General features: G+C 39.2%; 1 protein-coding gene across 10 annotated transcripts in view; it reads left to right on the top strand.

Moving 5' to 3' along the window:
- Positions 1 to 13,587, top strand: part of FGD4 (FYVE, RhoGEF and PH domain containing 4) — a 206,718-nt gene that overhangs the window by 176,813 nt on the left and 16,318 nt on the right. For all 10 annotated transcript variants that reach the window (XR_007470150.1, XR_007470151.1, XM_033430115.2 and 7 more), the window contains 5 exons: positions 3,666 to 3,838; positions 7,122 to 7,152; positions 7,370 to 7,462; positions 7,804 to 7,929; positions 12,424 to 12,564. Coding sequence is in view for 8 of the 10 variants with exons in the window: in XM_033430115.2 (XP_033286006.2) it covers positions 3,666 to 3,838; positions 7,122 to 7,152; positions 7,370 to 7,462; positions 7,804 to 7,929; positions 12,424 to 12,564 (564 nt within the window). In the remaining 2 variants the exon portion in view is untranslated. The remainder of the gene's footprint in view (positions 1 to 3,665; positions 3,839 to 7,121; positions 7,153 to 7,369; positions 7,463 to 7,803; positions 7,930 to 12,423; positions 12,565 to 13,587) is intronic.

The raw sequence follows: 13,587 nt of genomic DNA on the forward strand, positions 1-13,587 counted from the left end.
TAATATACTGTTCTGGGCAAAATGCCTGGGAGTCAGTGTCTTCCCTTTGTCTTTACCTGTAGGTGCTTAGGTAATTTTCCTTTCCCCTCTTCAACATCAGTGTCACAGTTTCTGTAGTTAAACTTTCAACTCTGTGTCTAACCAATGGCCTTGGTTTAATTTTCACATTTGAGAATTATTCTGGAAATAGTTTTGGATTGAATACCTTAATTCAGAGCCAAATTAAACAGCTATTTGGAGGACGGATGGCAAAGAGCCTTGGGGGAATACAACAGTAGTGACTTAGAGAAAAGTACCCATCTTGTTCCAGTTATTATAAGCTATCAAACATATCGTGTCATTGCCTTCCAGGAGAATGGAGTCATACAGCAGAAACTTTAGGAAAGCCTTATTCATCTTTTGAAGACCATCTTAGAAGCAGTTCTTGTAGTGTTCATTCCTTCAGTCCTTCCCCTCTAGTACTGTACTTGTCACAGAATCTCTCCTCTCCCCAGCACACATTTATTCCCATGGAGCATCTTTTTTTTCTTATATGTAGAAACTTCGGAAGTACCTTTTACTTTTTCTCCTTTCTCTCTAGAAGGAAAATAGTTTTCTATTTCCTATTCTGGGGATATTACACGTGTAAATCTGAAAAACCAAGTTATATTTAGAATTTGATTTCAGCTTTCAAATGATCATCATGTGTTTGTATATTTACTTGCCTCCACATCATGCTTTTTATGTTATGTAGGGTACTCTGTTGAGTAAGTAAATAACCACACCTGACATCTGAAAGTTAAAAAAAAAAAAAATCACTGAATTATCCCATAGAGTGATAGGAGGTTTTATTCTTGCCTCTTTGGAGTTCTAGTCCTTATTTCCTTATACCTTTTGACAGAATTATATATATTTTTTTCTCTTGACTTATTTAAACTTTGAATACAGGCCGGGCACTGGAAATTTTCTCCAACAATGTATTTTTACCTTCTAAAACAAACTTTAATGAACTGTCACTTGTGAGACATGAAATTGAATTATTTCAATCAAATAATATATTTTAAAGAGACTTAAAATAACTAGTCGAGGAACCCTGGAGATCAAGAAACAGGAACCTCCCTACACTTTTAATGAAGTTGAGACTTTCTTCTAGGTTTCGGCACAGCCTAGCACTTCTAGAGCTTGCCAGCCAGAGACTGCTTTGTCAATAACTACTTCTGAGCAGCGGGCATGGAATAAAAGGAGTTTCTTTCACTAAAAGGGAAAGTCAGTCTACTTGGTGCTACAGTTGTTATAACTCCCTCTTTTAGCACCAGCAAAACCCAGAGAAGGTGATGGTGGCTTTTGCCACAGGAGCCAGGTTCACCGAGGGAACAGGACTAGCTACTTAATTCCTTTACGTATATGGCATCTTCTTTGTAAGCATTATCACCTTCACCTCTAAGTAGAAGAAAAAGGGTATTTATTGGCTAGTCCTGTCCATTTTGGTGGTACTTTGCAACTCCTGCAGTACCATTCAGACATGGCCAAATCCCCTCCTGAGAAGGCCTTATAGAAGAGAGAAAGAAATACTAACATGAACAGTTAGCAAGCTGTTGCCTTAATCAAGCTGGGATGATGATGAGAACCTTTAAGAGTATTTTCAGATCTTTAAATTCTGTGTACTACAATGAGGCTGTGATTGCCATACTTAGAATACAGTGGACAATTAATGATGAAGCATTATGTTCCCTTCTAGAAATGTAAATGTGAAATGTGGTGCTCAGATATGTATGATAAAAATGTATTGGGCTTCCCTGGTGGCGCAGTGGTTGAGAGTCCGCCTGCCTATGCAGGGGATGTGGGTTCGTGCCCCGGTCCAGGAAGATCTCACATGCCACGGAGCGGTTAGGCCCGTGAGCCATGGCTGCTGAGCCTGCGCATCTGGAGCCTGTGCTCTGCAACGGGAGAGGCCACAACAGTGAGAGGCCCGCATACCGCAAAAAAAAAAAAAAATGTATTTAGTGCCCTTTTATTTCTACATTATCCAGTGTGGAAATGAAATTTATGATGTTGGTTATAGGAAGTTGCAAAATAATGTATGAGGAACAAACTGTAAAAAATTTGCTTTCAGAATGAGTACAGTGGACATTGTCACATAAACATGTTGAAATGTTTTAAATATCCATCAACATTTCTTTCATGGTTGGAGCTAAAAAGAGGACCTGACAAAACAGGACATTATTCCTCATTTAATCCTCTCAACAACCTGTGACTTTTACAGATAATTATCCTGAGACATGAGAGGTTACATAAGTGTTTTAAGTTCCCAGTTGCTTTTGTCTTACAAAAATATATTTAAGCCTAGAAACAGTGTTAGAAACAATAAATATGAAGTAGAAAGATAAATATGGACCTTCTTTAGGAATCTGCCTACAAATTAACCCCCATATTTAGAGTTTCATCCTTTTGCATGTTTTAACATATTTAAAAGTTAATTAACTGCCTTCCCCAAATCATTGCTTGGTACTGATTAGCAGGAGCTGTTCATTGTTTTGTTTTGTTATAAATTTATTTATTTTTTATTTTTTTATTTTGGGCTGCGTTGGACCTTTGTTGCTGCGCACGAGCTTTCTCTAGTTGCGTTGAGCAGGGGCTGCTCTTCGTTGTGGTGTACGGGCTTCTCACTGCTGTAGCTTCTCTTGTTGCGAGCGTGGGCTCTAGCCATGCGGGCTAAACTAGAGAGGCTCTAGAGCTCAGGCTCAGTAGTTGTGGCGCACGTGCCCAGTTGCTCTGCGGCATGTGGGATCTTCCTGGACCAGGGCTTGAACCTGTGTCCCCTGCATTGGCAGGCGGATGCGTAACCACTGCACCACCAGGGAAGACCAGGAGCTGTTCATGGTTGACTAGAAATGAGGCACTAATTTGATTCAGTTTCAAAATAAGTTTCTTCATTTTAAATAAAGACTTTTTGCTAAAATAAATGACTTTTCTGTTAATTCGTACATGAAGAATTCTTAAGCAAGATGTGGGGCAGGGGCTTCCCTGGTGGTGCAGTGGTTGAGAGTCCGCCTGCCGATGCAGGGGACATTGGTTCGTGCCCCGGTCTGGGAAGATCCCACATGCCAGGAGCGGCTAGGCCTGTGAGCCATGGCCGCTGAGCCTGCGCATCCGGAGCCTGTGCTCTGCAACGGGAGAGGGCACAACAGTGAGAGGTCCGCATACTGCAAAAAATTTGCCCACTTTTTTAAACAACATTAAACACATTGGTAAAAATAATTGCTAAATATTAATCTTTTCCTCTAACAGCTGTTGTAGACTTGTTGCCTGACATAACAGTTAGAAATTTTTTTGTCTTCAACTTACATGGTTGAGAACTTCAGTTTCTTGTATATAGAGGTCCTTAATAAATTATTGCTGAGCTTAATTTCCTTAACTAATTTCCTTACTAATACAAAATGATGATTGGTTTACTTAAATATTAATAAAATATTTATGAACCAACACAGAGGGGAAATATATGTTACAAATTTTAAAATATGACAATTCTGATACAAGCATAAAAGCTCTCTGGTATTTAAGTAATTTTTCTCACATAGAAAGTATGGTATTCCCTGGAATTTTTGTCTAGGGCTACTTTCAATATTGGTCGCTTTCCTCTGTCTTCGTTTTCCTTTTTTTTTGACATGTGTTCTGCCTTCTTGCAGTTCAACAACATGTTGCTGTACTGCGTGCCAAGATTCAGCTTGGTGGGCTCTAAATTCACAGTTCGAACCAGGGTTGGCATTGATGGAATGAAAATTGTAGAGACTCACAATGAGGAATATCCACACACTTTCCAGGTATCTGGGAAAGAGAGAACACTGGAACTGCAAGCCAGGTAAGAGAACCATTCCTCTCTCACAACTTTACAAAAGAATCGGAATAAATCGTAGGACAAAATAATTCTGAGGATCTATTCCATGTCTGGTTGGACATAAATGGAAAGAGGTAAGCTCTTGAAAGTCAAGAATTATGTCTTCCCTTTTGGTTCCTCTGTAGTGCCTAGGATAGTGGTTTTTCAGACAGTAAGCATTCAGTAAATTAAAGTGACCAAATTGTTGCATTCAAGCCAAAGTTTTGAGTCTTCTAGGAAAAAGTTCTCTAACCTTTTTCTGCCATCCCTCCTTTTGGTCCACAAATGTTTATTGATGTTTATTATTTCATGATAAATGTTGAAGCTGTAACTATCTGTCCTTCAGAGACTCTGCATTTATAGGACCTAATGGCACTTTGATGGAGAGAATGATTTTGGAAATCAATCATTTGGGAGGCATTTTGGAAAAGATGATTCTCCTGCCACAGTTGAGGATACATGAAGGGGGCCATTTGGGGCTCTAGTAGCCTCTAGCAACCAGGACTTCTGGAAGGGGTGGCTCTTCTTATATGCTTATTGAGTGGGAGAGAAAGAGCTGGAGGCCTAGCATCCATCCCCCTAGCATAACCCTGTTTGGAAAGAAAAAAAACGAAACAAAACATGAGAACCACTGTAGTAGATCACAGCTACCTCATGCATGAACCTCTAGAAGACAGAGTGCTGTCAGGTTTTAAAATATCTGCTTTAGGAAACTGTCATCCATTTATCCTATTAAAAAAAAAAAACAAACCTAGCATGGTGAAAATTGAGATCCACCAAAAGTTCACAGATCAGAGGTTAACTACTGATCCCAGCTCTGATGGTTTTCATACCCTAGAATCCATGGAGAATCAGAGAGCCCTTCTGTTCCTTTCTATTCCTTTGCACCAATAGCATGTGGTTCTGGCTGCTTAGGTGAACTCATCCTGGATATTTGTGTTTAGTAACTATGTACGAGCTTAAACTTCACATTTTCAAAAGAGAATAAATTATTTTAATAGGAATCTGTACCCAGGGAGCCAGGGAATTGGTGATTATAGATATGGAACATGTGGCAGGTTAGGAAAGTTTGAAGAAATACCTAGCCAGTTCTTTGATTTCCCACAGAAAATATATAATGAAGCTGTATTACTTAGGGAGCTGCCAGGAGGCTGCCCTGAGGATTAGGAGGCAGCATTTCAAGCATGAGTTCAAATGGTGGAGGACTTGGCTTGGATGTTATGGTTTTCCTACTTTATCATGGTGGGATTTGGACCCCAGCCATCAAACCCAAGAGAACAATTTATGTTACTGTACTTGGAAGCCCCTGACCTAAGTCCTCACTCAGTGGTTGACTCCCTGAATGATTGGCCCTGGCCACAGAGAAGACTCATCAATTGTTCTGATCATCATAGAAGTCTTCATTACAGATGAATGAAGGTTCTGCTGGCTCTGAATATCAGCATAGTTCCAAATCTGCAAACCCAAGAGATGTGTCTGAACAGCAGAAGAGAGATTATCAAGGATTCTTGGGTTGCCTGAGTTGAGACGGACTCCAGCCCCCCTCCATTAGCAGGTTGGGCTGTTTTTGCTTCAGGATGGGGCTGATTCATAAAAATTTTTCTTAAGTACAGGCAGTTATCATTTTGTAGAGTTCCAATATGCACTATTGGATACATTCCAATTAGTACTGAAAACACATTCATTTTTCCTTAAATTTCTTATTCCCCTAATCTCATTGCTTTAGTTGTATTTATGATTATATGATGAATTGAAGATCTGAATGAAGTGTGATTACTTATCTTCTGGTCTATAATGACTCTCTCAAGAATGTAGACAAACACTGAAATTCTCAGAAAGTCTGAAGGATTACATGGAACCCCAAATTGGGTATATATTTGGTGATATTTAAAGAGAATTCACTTCTGAAGCCAACACAGAAAAAAATGTTCTACTTTTCTTATTAAATAAGTCAGCCTGAAGACTGACCTCTCACACTCTGCCTCCCCTTCCATATTCAAAAGAATATAAACTTTTGAAACAAAATTATTTTATGTAGTTTTTATTCAATGGTTTTCTATTGCTAAATGGATATAAAAATATAGTGATGAGTAAATTAAACAAAGGAGTAAATTTAAAAATCTGCCATGATTGAGCAAGTAAAACAAAAGGCATTAAAGACTTGTCAAGTTACTTTGCATTTAAAAGGCTAAAAGCAGCTAGCAAATAACTATGCTTCCAGAGCAATAGAGCTGATTTTGTGGGGGCGGGGCATAGCATTAGGGAGAAACCTTTTTTGAGGGGCAAGATTAAAGCCCCTGCCCCCACCAAGGTTCTTGGTTCAGGATCCCCAGGTGAAATATAAGCAGAATCTTACATTTGACATGCACGGATTCCAGCAGTATTCCTGGCACATCATGATACTCAGTTTTTGTGAGAAAGATGGATGGTGTCACATGGATGGTATGATCACAGACTTATACATATGTGATACCTGTGGGACTGTGGCATGTGACATTCAGGCTGGGACAGGGACTCAGACTTAGCCCATGCCTACCAAATACATGCAAACAAATAGAGCCCACTCTTCACAATCCCTCAGTTTGGAGATCTTACTGAGTACAAAGTCTGCTAAAAGGGAAATTTTTTCCCAACAGAAAATTATTAAATACTGGGGTTCATTAATCTGTGAAACCTCCTTCCTACAGGCATTTAAATCTTCGTTGTGTTTTATCTATAATGAATTAGGTATGGTATTGCCTGAAGCCTAGCAAAATAGAATTAAATTGTTTACCAAAGGAAATGTTACATAGCTCCCTAAGGCTTTACACAGGTAATTTATAGTCTCAAGGATAATTGCAATCTTTTCTAAGATGGGTTGTGACTAGGAGCCTTTCAAAGCCTCATGTGTTTTCATAAAGGTGAATTGGAAGACTAGGCCTATATCTAGTATAATGCTAGATCTACAGATACCTGATATATACAACTAGATGATGGTGGTTAAACTAATAGAAGCCAAACTTAACTCTCTCCATCAAAAGTTATGTGTACCAAAAAAAAAAAAAAAAAAAAGTTATGTGTACCAAAGTAAGTGGATGGTATAAAACTATGTTTATGAATTCATTTGTTCAATTGCCAGAGATTCTGTTTAATTTTTATTATAACTCCTTCTTGGACATCCCTGAATTTTCCAGAAAGTTGGACTAACATAAATACAGTTGTATGCACCAGGTATAACTCATTAATGTTCTCTTTATTCACTTTAATTTTTCATTGTTGTTTATTTTAGTTCTGAGCAAGACAAAGAAGAATGGATCAAGGTAAACCTGATTTCTATTTTCATTTTTGTTTTGTGGTAACCTCTGTATGTGTACCAGATGTGCACATATTGTTGTATTATGCACATATTGTAGTCATCAGAATAAGGTCATTTAATTTTTAAGGTGATTTCCATCCTAAATATTTGTTTAATAAAGTGTTTTTATTAATTTGCATGTGATACTTTAATATCTGCTTTGAATTTCATGTATATTTTAGGCACTTCAAGAGACTATTGATGCTTTCCATCAGAGGCATGAAACCTTCAGAAATGCAATTGCCAAGGATAATGACATTCACTCAGAGGTTTCTGTAAGTTGAATTAAATTCTTTAAGTTCTTTTCTCTTTGCAGTTGCAGAAGATCTATCTAGTTATTTTGTTACCCAGTCTTTTCCCTTTGCATTGCCAAAACTGGCTATTTGGACAGGATCTCATTTCTTCTTAGATGAATACAATAGAGTGCCTTTTCATGCTGCTTCAATGTCTTTGAACTTTTTTTTTCTCTCTCTCTTTTTCTGGATCTTGAGTTTCAGAACATGGTATGAGCAATGTTGTTAAAATTCTTTTTAAAATAAATAAATGAATGAACGGATGGATGGATGGATGGAAATGACAGTTTTTGCCATTAAAATTGAATCTCTTTCCTTTTTAGACTGCTGAGCTAGGAAAAAGAGCCCCAAGATGGATCCGAGATAATGAAGTTACAATGTGTATGAAATGCAAGGAGCCTTTTAATGCCCTGACGAGGAGAAGGCATCATTGTCGAGCATGTGGACATGTATGTGAGCTTTCTTGGTCATTAAGGTTGTTAGTCACTATATAAGTGTTGTAAAATCATTAACTTGGAAAAACACAAAGAAATCATTCAATAAATCACTTAGTTGATAAACTTTTGTTGGTGATAACTTTATGCAAAGCACTGTGCTGGGTCCTGGAGAAAAACTGGTAAGCAAAATGGTAGCCAGCTTCACAGAGCTCACATTCTAATGGAGAAAACAGACCAGATTAACAGACAAGCATTTCAAATGACTATAAATGCAATAAGAAATCAAGAAGTTAAAATGGGGAATAACGGTAATGGAAGAGGATTTGGAACCAATTTTAGTTAGAAAAATGAAGACCTATCTGAGGCGTTTGATATTTAAGCTGATGCCTAAAAGGTGAGAAAGAGCTAACCATAAGAAAGAAGGCAGGGGCTTCCCTGGTGGTGCAGTGGTTGGGAGTCTGCCTGCCGATGCAGGGGACATGGGTTCGTGCCCCGGTCCGGGAGGATCCTGCATGCCGCGGATCGGCTGGGCCCGTGAGCCATGGCCACTGAGCCTGTGCGTCCGGAGCCTGTGCTCCGCGACGGGAGGGGCCACAACAGTGAGAGGCCCGCGTACCACAAAAAAGAAAGAAGGCAGGAAGAGCATTCAGGCAGTGAGAGTTGTATGTCAAAAGCCCTGAGATAAGATAGAGCTTCATCTATTCTTTTTAATTTTTAAATTTTTCCTTCCTTCCTTCCTTCCTTCCTTCCTTCCTTCCTCCCTCCCTCCCTTCCTCCCTCCCTCCCTCCCTCCCTCCCTCCCTCCCTCCCTTCCTTCCTTCCTTCCTCTCCTTTCTTTCTTTCCTTTCCTTTCCTCCCTCCCTCCCTTCCTCCCTCCCTTCCTGCCTTCCTTCCTTTCTTTTTGCGGTACGCAGGCCTCTCACTGTTGTGGCATCTCCCGTTGCGAAGCACAGGCTCTGGATGCGCAGGCTCAGCGGCCATGGCTCATGAGCCCAGCCACTCCATGGCATATGGGATCTTCCTTGGACCTGGGCATGAACCCATGTCCCCTGCATCAACAGGCGGACTCTCAACCACTGTGCCACCTGGGAAGCCCAATTTTTTTATTTTTAAAAATAACTTTATTTATTTATTTTTGGCTGCATTGGGTCTTTGTTGCTGAACACAGGCTTTCTATTTATTTGCAGTGAGTGGGGGCTACTCTTCGTTGTGGTGCATGGGCTTCTCTCTGCAGTGGCTTCTCTTGTTGCAGCGCATGGGCTCTAGGCATGCGGGCTTCAGTAGTTGTGGAACGTGGGCTCAGTAGTTGTGGCCCACGGGCTCTAGAGCACAGGCTCAGTAGTTGTGGCACATGGGCTTAGTTGTTGTGCAGCATGTGGGATCTTGCGGGACTAGGGCTCAAACCCATATCCCCTGCATTGGCAGGCAGATTCTCCACCACTGTGCCACCAGGGAAGCCCTGATCTATTCTTGAGACTGCCAAAAGGTCATGTAGCTGGAGCATAATGAGCAATCTAAGAAATAGAAAGATAAATAATAACCAAAGGAGTCAATGACTTTGAGAAAATATGAGATGGAACCTATAGCTTAAGTAGAAGTTCAGACTTTTGATGGGGAGAGGGAAACTTCCCTCCATTATAACGGAAAGGATAAAGGGAAAGATGAGTGGAAATGTGGGTGTGTTTTTGATTTGGTGGTGGGAAATGAGGGAATTTAGGTCTGATAATATCTATATATTCATTGAAGTATGAGGAAGAGTCATCATCTGAAAGTGAAGGGGGAAGTAAGAGGGAGGGGGGAGATTTGAGAAAGAGAGCTAAGTATGTAATAGTTGTCTCTGGGCAGGAAAAAATGAGCCTACCAAAGAAACAAAGATGCCTATTAGAGGTTTATGGTTATAAATTTAAAAGGACACACTAGTCCATTTAATGGAATGAAATATCTCTAACAAGATTCAGCAACTCAAGCCAGCTAAGGCAGTTGACAGGTTTTCAGGGATTGAATTGTTTCATATGGAAAGAGTGAGAAGGAAGAAAGCATGACCTGAAGTTGGAGAGAAGTAGCAGTAGGTTTTGGAGGGCGTTGTAAACCAAGTTGAAGGTTAATACTTTCTTCTAAAAAGCAACACATAAGCATAGAGAAGGGTAGGCATTGTAGTGTCATGACTGAATGTATTATTAGTATGCTTTCGTGCAACAGTTTTTTATTGATAGTACATTCAGATTATTCTCAATTACATTGCAGATTTATTCTTCCTTTTTACCTAAGTTTTGACTCAGTGAGACAGTTTTATAATCAAAATCAAATTGATAGCAAACATCTTTTTTTCCCCCCTCAGTGTAAGACTTTTTTAAATCTCTCATTGAGTTTGCTTGAAATGATTTCAGATATTGACATACTTGCTTTCAGTAAACAAACAAAAATATGAATGTACTGTGACATACTTTGAAAATAAATATTAGTTGATATGAATTTGCAGTTACAGACATGTCTAATTTTAAATCCTAGTGTAATTTCATTGGAAGTATGAGAAAACAATGAACAATTTTTTATTATGAATTTTACATGATGTGAATCTAAACCGAAAGTTTTACTAATATTTAATTTCTTAAATATAGTTTGTCCACTATAAATGAGGGAAAATATTCTTCTAGAAGCAAGAAGATAATTTTATTTATTTATTTGGCTGCGTCAGGTCTTAGTTGCACCACGCGGGATCCTTGTTGTGGCATGTGTGATGTTTCATTGCAGGACGCAGGCTTCTCTCTAGTTGTGGCATGTGGGCTCCAGAGCATGCAGGTTCAGTAGTTGTGGTGCACGGGCTCTCTAGTTGTGGCACATGGGTTCTAGAGTGCGCAGGCTCAGTAATTGCAGCGCGCAGGCTTAGTTACCCCACAGCACGTGGGATCGTAGTTCCCCCACCAGAGATTGAACCCACGTCCCCTGCACTGGAAGGCAGATTCTTAACCACTGGACCACCAGGGAAGTCCCCAAGAAGATAATTTTTTAAACTGCAAGGTTATTTTTTAAACAGGTACTATAAATAGCAAAATACACAAGGACAATTTCTCATAGAGCTTACAGCCTAGTTAGGGTGACATTAATCGAAAAATCACACAAGTATATGATTACAAATTGTGATCAGTGCATGCAAAAAGCACATGGAGGGCTTCCCTGGTGGCACAGTGGTTGAGAATCTGCCTGCTAATGCGGGGGACACGGGTTCGAGCCCTGGTCTGGGAGGATCCCACATGCCGCGGAGCAACTAGGCCCATGAGCCACAACTACTGAGCCTGCGCATCTGGAGCCTGTGCTCTGCAACAAGAGAGGCCGCAATAGTGAGAGGCCCACGCACCGCGATGAAGAGTGGCCCCTGCTTGCCACAACTAGAGAAAGCCCTCGCACAGAAACGAAGACCCAACACAGCAAAAATAAATAAATAAAAATTAATAAACTCCTACCCCCAACATCTGCTAAAAAAAAAAATAAAAGCACATGGAACTTTAATAGCACAGTGATAAGAGATGGGCTGTATTCTGGAAGTTGGAGGAGTCTTCCTTGAGGAAGTGAAATTTGAGTCAGTATCTGAAGGATGAGCAAGAGTTAACTCACTGAAGCAGAGATGAGAGAGGGAGGGAACAGAGCACTCTAGGAGCTGTAAGAAGCCAGTGTCACTGAAGATAGAGTAAGAGAGGTAAATCATGCAGGACTTTATAGGCCATGGTTAAGAATTTGTTCCTTATCCAAGAGCAAAGGGAAGACTTTAAAGAAATTTAAATAGAAGAGAAATATATCAGATTAGCATTTTTAAGGAAGCATCTGATGCCATTTGGAAAATAGCTTGGAGGGGATCTTAGAGTAGTGGCCTGGACTCCAGTAGGAATGCTACAAGGACCAGTCGTGAGGCTATAATGGTCCAAACCAGGACATTGATAGCTTGGACTCAGGTAATTGCAAGGAAGATGTAGAAAAATGGACAGATTGAAAAAATATCTAGGAGATAAAATCAGCAGGACTTTATAACATGGTGAATCTATGGGGTGAGGTAGAGAGAGGTATCGGGATGACTCCTAGGTTTCTGACTTGCCATAACTGGTTAGGAGGCTGTGCTATTTCCAGCGATAGAGAGTACTCTGAGAGGGGAACAGGTTGGGAGGGACGAAGTGTGATAAGGAGAAAGCTGGGAGCAAGGTAGACCATGAATTCACTTGGGGAAGATATAAAACGTCCAGAGGTATGAAGTGTAATGGTCTGGACCAAGCCTTTGAAGAGCTCCTACCTTTAGGGCCAGGAAGAGAAGGATGAGCAAGCAGAGCCCATCACAAACAGCATTATAATACATGACAAATACTCCAAATGTTCATGGGGTTATTGTTAGTCTGATAAAAATTTGCCCTTTACATTTAACTTTTTCTCATTTATTATTACCTATAACTGATTATTGCTTAAATCTTGTTATTTTTAAAATATGATTATTCACTCTTCTTTATTTTTTCTTAATTTAAGGTGGTTTGTTGGAAGTGTTCTGATTATAAAGCTCAACTTGAGTATGATGGTGGTAAATTGAGCAAAGTTTGTAAAGACTGTTATCAGATAATAAGTGGATTCACAGACAGTGAAGAAAAGAAAAGAAAAGGAATTTTAGAGGTATGAAATATTAAATATTGGATATCTTTCAGATTTTTATACTAGAAACAGAATTTTTTTAACTCTGAAGAATACAAATAATATATTTTGTTATTTCTCTTAGTATTTAATAATTTGGACTATGATGAGCAAGATTTATATTTTTGTTCTGTTGCTGACTCTTGCGGTCATGCTCAGTTGTACAGAAAGATGAGGGACAGTGCTATGTTAACCAATGTGCATTTGAGAGTAAATCCAGTCCTTCCTTGGCATCTGCGGGGGATTGGTTCCAGGACCCCTACAGATACCAAAATCCGCGGATGCTCAAGTCTCTTATATACAGTGGCGTGATACAGCCAGCTCTCCATATCCTTAGGTTCTACATCCACAGATATGGAGGGCTGATTGTGTATTGATTTTGTGAAGGTAGCTGTGGTCAAATATTAGAGTATTAGTTGACATCTCTTCTAATGCCCAACTTACTACTATATATTTTTTTTTAAGAGGAAAGCTTTTCTCTCAGTTTCATCATATTGGCTTTGAAAATACTGTATGATATTATTAAAATTTAGATTAAAGTCTTATTACCTGAAAAACTCTTCCAACTTATTGCATTAAAAGAATCATTTAATGGCCAGTGACAGTAATCTGAGAACTATGTTGAAATATTACTGAAATGTCTCACAAGTAAGTTTGATTCATGTTTTAGATAAATTCAGACCTCCCAAACCTAGGAACTGTAATGCGACTAGTATCTGAAATAAGTTTTACACCCAAAGATATTAACAACATAAGTAATAAACTACATAATAAGGGCTTTTTGACAGAAAGTTCAAGATAGCCTGGAATTATGTGAAGAATAAACTCATAATCAAAACTCTTATGTATCAAAAAAAAAACTCTTATGTATCTAAAATCATAGACATACTTGGTTTATTAAGAATTTCTACAATTTATTTAAGAATCAATGAGTGTTTATTGAACCCTACACTGTATAAACATACAAAAAGTCATTTCTGTTAACTGAAGAAGGATCATAAACTT

The sequence above is a fragment of the Orcinus orca genome, chromosome 11 (assembly GCF_937001465.1).
Source record: "Orcinus orca chromosome 11, mOrcOrc1.1, whole genome shotgun sequence".
Classification (NCBI taxonomy): Eukaryota; Metazoa; Chordata; class Mammalia; order Artiodactyla; family Delphinidae; genus Orcinus; species Orcinus orca.